At 60.7% G+C, this 6435-nt stretch overlaps 1 protein-coding gene across 1 annotated transcript; it reads left to right on the top strand.

The window, feature by feature from the left end:
- Positions 1-2120: 2120 nt before the first annotated feature.
- On the top strand, positions 2121-4044 carry LOC125720838 (uncharacterized). The gene is made up of 2 exons (XM_048996699.1): positions 2121-2456; positions 2904-4044. Exons 1-2 carry the CDS (start codon positions 2121-2123, stop codon positions 4041-4043), a joined length of 1476 nt encoding a protein of 491 aa, XP_048852656.1. The 3' UTR covers position 4044.
- The last annotated feature ends 2391 nt before the right edge of the window (positions 4045-6435 follow it).

Raw genomic sequence — 6435 nt, 5'->3', positions numbered from 1 at the left:
CTTATTCCACGCAATTATATAAAAACAAATTAAGGTGCAATATGGGGCATGATAATTATTTCAGCCACAACTTTAGACTATTCCTGTTAGGCTGGTTGCTGTAAATGTTATAATTTAACTACGGCTGCAAGGATTCATCGAGTAACTCGAATAACTCGATTACAAAAGATCCTCGATGCAAATTCTTTGCTTTGATGCTTTGTGTAATCCGCATGACTATGTACTGCTTAGTGATCAGCGTGTTTCACTCGGGGGATTATCACTGTCGCACAGTGTGCTTACGCTGCATTACGTGTAGCAGGTTTGATTTGATAGACATCATCCCCCTTTGGCTCCAGGGGGGGTTCATTGGGAATTAAACCTTTGTTGTTGTTCGGCATTAACAAGAATGGGCTCAATTTCGGACAGAGTAAACTCTGACTCTATTCGCATGAAAGACATAATTTCTCAGTTCGTTACCACAACTGTAAAATAGTAAAATTTAATTAATGGAGACTTGAAGTTTCCCAGACAGTTGCAATAACTCTCATGCCTGGTGGTGTAATTCACAAGCTCTGTGCATTAACTGTGCACATTGGCCCTCACTGGTGCCATGCAGCTGTATGCTAGGCTGTTTGTTTTCTTATTTGTTGATCATTCTGCTGTGTGCGTGACCCCATGCAGTATATTTGGTGGGGGGGGGGGTGTAAGGATCGATATAATCTGGTTTATGTGTATGTTAATAGGATACTAAGCTGTTCTATTTTCCCTCTATACTACATTCACCAGCATGCTGGGCAGTTTGTACATTCCTGCTGTTCAAGATCTTTGTATTATTATTTTGGATGGACCAATTACAATGGAGGTCCAGTACTTGGAGAAGTGTCCATTTTGGCAGAGAAGAAAAACACCCAGTCTGACAGCAAAGACTTCTTGTCTTGTATGTACTTTTTTCTTTTGTTATTTTAATTGTAGTTTGTGGTTGCAATTGTGTGTACCTGGAGTGTTAGAAATTACCAGATGGTTTCTACATGCTGACTAGCAGGGGCCAGCGCCTTTTAAACTGATTCATCTTGTCGTTGCACCCACTGGAGGCACAGGAATTACCTGAGACGGGGAAACTGCTCCCTCATCGCGCTGCTGTGTGCCAAGTGTTTTGGCCATAACTGACCTCGCCATAGATTGTTCTGGAACTCTATTCAGCGGAAGCAGCAGCAGGACACTTGTTCTATGCTGCGGAAATGAGTGAAACCAAAATGAGTGAGTAACCTACACCTATACTGATACGCACACATATCTGTGGCATTGGCAAATCTGGGTTTTAAAGTGGATGCAGTGTAGTGTCTGCTGGATTCAGCTCCAGGAACATCACTGTGCACCAACGATGGGCCCCAACGACAAGCACTTGATTTAAACTTTTTTTTTCTGGTTGTTAATGTGAGTGATTCACCTGCTTATGTTAATATGTGAACTGTGGTATACACACGTATTTGGGAATAAGTGGCTATAAGACCAAGACCTACCCACTACTGAGACCATCCGACTGAAATCAGTGTGGGTGGGAGGGTGGGGTGCTGTAACACCCCCTTTTGCATTTTCGCCAATATCTTCTGAATTGTTAATTCTGGAGTCAAAATTCTTTTTTTTGGTGGCCATGCCCTACCAATGTGCCAGTGGGGCTGGTAAGTTCTGCCTACGAAGTATTTCAGCTGATTAGCAAAATTTCAAAAAACCTACTTTTGTGAGGTAGTCATACCTCTTCTAACCGACAATTGTGATGTCAGACCAGTCTGACCCCTGAGCTGGTTAATAATTGTTTAAAAAAACACGCTCAAACATAACTGTCATGCCCGGCTCGTCCGCTCCTCCTGTGTGCCACGCCCCCTGATTACCCACGTGTTTTCTCCCGATTGTACCCAGCTGTATCTAGTTCATTTGCTCAGTCCTGTGTATTTCAGTCCGTGTCTTACCCGAGTCCTTTGTCCGTCATTGATGTTTCCTGATGTCTGTTGCCGTCCAGTGTTCCCTGCCCCGGATATCCTTATTAAAACCCCGTTTTCCCGTATCCCGCTTGCCTGCCTGCTCCTTACCCGCACGATCGCCGCTCTGCTCGCGATCGCTGCCTTGTCTCCCGTGACAGAATGACGGACCACAAGAAGAGGAGCAAGAAGGCCAGGCGGATCTCGGAGGAGCCAGAGATCCGTCTGGGAGCGTGCGCATTATCCCGGCTGTGGTTCCCGTCTGGGGACGAGGAGGAAGTAATCCTCCGTCCCGCCGAGACAGAGTCCAGCGACCCCGTCCTCCAACCGCCATTCAGGCGGTATGATTACCGGCCCGAGGGACTGGCCAACGGAGGAGGGATACGGAAGGGGAGAGACGCCATTCCGCGCGTCCCCCGCTCTGTTAAAGGGACCACGCCAGTTTCGCCCGCGGTCCTGGCCAACCGGTTCTTCACCCTCCAGGGGTTATACTGGAGGGTGATGGATGAACCAACCGGGCGAGGTTCACCAGAGGTGGACCTACTCGCCAGGCAGCTCAGGGAGGGGTTCGCCGCATTCACTCCCGCTTCATCTCCAGCTGACCTGGAGATCTTAATTGAAGACCTCCAGAGGCTGATCTTGCTCCGGAGAACTGCGGACCCTGAGCCCGCGCAGCCGCCGCTCCCGCCTTCGCCCGCGCAGCCGCCGCTCCCGCCTTCGCCCGCGCAGCCGCCGCTCCCGCCTTCGCCCGCGCAGCCGCCGCTGCCGGCGGACCCCGCTCCCGTGCAGCCGCCATTGCCGGCGGATCCCGCTCCCGTGCAGCCGCCATTGCCGGCGGATCCCGCTCCCGTGCAGCCGCCATTGCCGGCGGACCCCGCTCCCGTGCAGCCGCCATTGCCGGCGGACCCCGCTCCCGTGCAGCCGCCATTGCCGGCGGACCCCGCTCCCGTGCAGCCGCTGCCGCCTGCGCAGCCGCCTTCGCTGCCCCCTTCGCCTGCTGCAGCTCCAGGGCAGGCGCCCCCACTGCAGCCACCTGCAGCTCCAGGGCAGGTGCCCCCACTGCAGCCACCTGCAGCTCCAGGGCAGGCGCCCCCACTGCAGCCACCTGCAACTCCAGGGCAGGCGCCCCCTCCGCCTGCTCCAAGTCCTGACCGCGCTCCAAGTCCTGACCGCGCTCCAAGTCCTGACCGCGCTCCAAGTCCTGACCGCGCTCCAGCAGCTCCAGAGGCGCCCCCTCCACAGCTGCCTCCAGTCCCTTCTCCCCCTGTGACTGTGTCTCCCTCGCCCCGGCGAACTCGACCTCGACCTGGGGTCATGTCTGTGTCCCGTAAAGGGAGGGGACACAGACGCAGGACTGGGGTCCCGCCCACCCTGCCCCCTGGCTCGCCCTGCCTCGCCTGCGCTGGGGCTCGGATGGCGCCCGCAGGTCCTGGCCCTCCGGGTCGGCTGTCGCCTGCGGGTCCCTCTCCGGTGCCTCGTCGCCCTGCCTCGCTCCCCCCTCCGGTGCCTGGTCGGTCGCCTGGGGGCTCCCCGACGGCGGCTCCTTGGTCGCCTGCGGGGCCCCTACCTTCAGCCCGTCGGAGGACGTCGCCGCCTGCGGCGGCTCCCCCCCTCGCCTTGCCTTCGCCCTGGCCCCTTCCAGCTCCCTCGTCCCCTTTCCCGGTGCTCCCTCCTGCTCCCTCCCTGGCCCCTCCGCGGGTCCCTCGCCCTGTCTCCTCAGCCCCTTCTCGGTCCCCTCCGGCTCCGGCCTCCCGGCCGCCTGCGGCCCCTCCGGCTACCTCCCGTCGCCCGCTGGGTCTCCCTCGGGCTCCCCCTAGTTCCCCCTCCTTGTCTCCCTACGCCCCTGCCTTTGTCCCGCCTGTCTCTGCCCCTCTGTTTTCTGCTCGCCCTTTCGTTCCGCCCGTCTCTGTTCCTTGTGCCCCGGTGTACCCGCCTTGCACTCCTGGCCCCTTTGTTCCGCCCGTTCCTTCTGTGTCTCCCTTCCTGGTTTGCCTGTCTGCCTTCCCGACCCTCTGTCAGGTTTTGTCTTTTGTCTTGTCCCTCGCTCTGTTTTGTGCCTCGGTCCTGTTCCCTGTCCTGCGTTGATTCTGTTCTTGTTTTTCAGGTCCTGTTTTGCCTCGTCCCGTCCGTCGCCCCCTTCCTTGGCGCGCCCGGAGCAGCGCGCCTTTGGGGGGGGGGTTCTGTCATGCCCGGCTCGTCCGCTCCTCCTATGTGCCACGCCCCCTGATTACCCACGTGTTTTCTCCCGATTGTACCCAGCTGTATCTAGTTCATTTGCTCAGTCCTGTGTATTTCAGTCCGTGTCTTACCCGAGTCCTTTGTCCGTCATTGATGTTTCCTGATGTCTGTTGCCGTCCAGTGTTCCCTGCCCCGGATATCCTTATTAAAACCCCGTTTTCCCGTATCCCGCTTGCCTGCCTGCTCCTTACCCGCACGATCGCCGCTCTGCTCGCGATCGCTGCCTTGTCTCCCGTGACAGAATGACGGACCACAAGAAGAGGAGCAAGAAGGCCAGGCGGATCTCGGAGGAGCCAGAGATCCGTCTGGGAGCGTGCGCATTATCCCGGCTGTGGTTCCCGTCTGGGGACGAGGAGGAAGTAATCCTCCGTCCCGCCGAGACAGAGTCCAGCGACCCCGTCCTCCAACCGCCATTCAGGCGGTATGATTACCGGCCCGAGGGACTGGCCAACGGAGGAGGGATACGGAAGGGGAGAGACGCCATTCCGCGCGTCCCCCGCTCTGTTAAAGGGACCACGCCAGTTTCGCCCGCGGTCCTGGCCAACCGGTTCTTCACCCTCCAGGGGTTATACTGGAGGGTGATGGATGAACCAACCGGGCGAGGTTCACCAGAGGTGGACCTACTCGCCAGGCAGCTCAGGGAGGGGTTCGCCGCATTCACTCCCGCTTCATCTCCAGCTGACCTGGAGATCTTAATTGAAGACCTCCAGAGGCTGATCTTGCTCCGGAGAACTGCGGACCCTGAGCCCGCGCAGCCGCCGCTCCCGCCTTCGCCCGCGCAGCCGCCGCTCCCGCCTTCGCCCGCGCAGCCGCCGCTCCCGCCTTCGCCCGCGCAGCCGCCGCTGCCGGCGGACCCCGCTCCCGTGCAGCCGCCGCTGCCGGCGGACCCCGCTCCCGTGCAGCCGCCATTGCCGGCGGATCCCGCTCCCGTGCAGCCGCCATTGCCGGCGGACCCCGCTCCCGTGCAGCCGCCATTGCCGGCGGACCCCGCTCCCGTGCAGCCGCCATTGCCGGCGGACCCCGCTCCCGTGCAGCCGCCATTGCCGGCGGACCCCGCTCCCGTGCAGCCGCTGCCGCCTGCGCAGCCGCCTTCGCTGCCCCCTTCGCCTGCTGCAGCTCCAGGGCAGGCGCCCCCACTGCAGCCACCTGCAGCTCCAGGGCAGGCGCCCCCACTGCAGCCACCTGCAGCTCCAGGGCAGGCGCCCCCACTGCAGCCACCTGCAACTCCAGGGCAGGCGCCCCCTCCGCCTGCTCCAAGTCCTGACCGCGCTCCAAGTCCTGACCGCGCTCCAAGTCCTGACCGCGCTCCAGCAGCTCCAGAGGCGCCCCCTCCACAGCTGCCTCCAGTCCCTTCTCCCCCTGTGACTGTGTCTCCCTCGCCCCGGCGAACTCGACCTCGACCTGGGGTCATGTCTGTGTCCCGTAAAGGGAGGGGACACAGACGCAGGACTGGGGTCCCGCCCACCCTGCCCCCTGGCTCGCCCTGCCTCGCCTGCGCTGGGGCTCGGATGGCGCCCGCAGGTCCTGGCCCTCCGGGTCGGCTGTCGCCTGCGGGTCCCTCTCCGGTGCCTCGTCGCCCTGCCTCGCTCCCCCCTCCGGTGCCTGGTCGGTCGCCTGGGGGCTCCCCGACGGCGGCTCCTTGGTCGCCTGCGGGGCCCCTACCTTCAGCCCGTCGGAGGACGTCGCCGCCTGCGGCGGCTCCCCCCCTCGCCTTGCCTTCGCCCTGGCCCCTTCCAGCTCCCTCGTCCCCTTTCCCGGTGCTCCCTCCTGCTCCCTCCCTGGCCCCTCCGCGGGTCCCTCGCCCTGTCTCCTCAGCCCCTTCTCGGTCCCCTCCGGCTCCGGCCTCCCGGCCGCCTGCGGCCCCTCCGGCTACCTCCCGTCGCCCGCTGGGTCTCCCTCGGGCTCCCCCTAATTCCCCCTCCTTGTCTCCCTACGCCCCTGCCTTTGTCCCGCCTGTCTCTGCCCCTCTGTTTTCTGCTCGCCCTTTCGTTCCGCCCGTCTCTGTTCCTTGTGCCCCGGTGTACCCGCCTTGCACTCCTGGCCCCTTTGTTCCGCCCGTTCCTTCTGTGTCTCCCTTCCTGGTTTGCCTGTCTGCCTTCCCGACCCTCTGTCAGGTTTTGTCTTTTGTCTTGTCCCTCGCTCTGTTTTGTGCCTCGGTCCTGTTCCCTGTCCTGCGTTGATTCTGTTCTTGTTTTTCAGGTCCTGTTTTGCCTCGTCCCGTCCGTCGCCCCCTTCCTTG

This window comes from Brienomyrus brachyistius, unplaced genomic scaffold (assembly GCF_023856365.1).
Source record: "Brienomyrus brachyistius isolate T26 unplaced genomic scaffold, BBRACH_0.4 scaffold27, whole genome shotgun sequence".
Classification (NCBI taxonomy): domain Eukaryota; kingdom Metazoa; phylum Chordata; class Actinopteri; order Osteoglossiformes; family Mormyridae; genus Brienomyrus; species Brienomyrus brachyistius.
This window is presented reverse-complemented; position numbering and strand designations above follow the sequence as displayed.

Coding starts and splice junctions, on each gene's coding strand:
- LOC125720838 (XM_048996699.1), top strand. CDS start 2,121: ATGACGGACCACAAGAAGAGGAGCAAGAAGGCCAGGCGGATCTCGGAG. Junction 2,457..2,903: donor TCCAGGGGTTATACTGGAGG/GTGATGGATGAA, acceptor GCGGACCCCGCT/CCCGTGCAGCCGCTGCCGCC.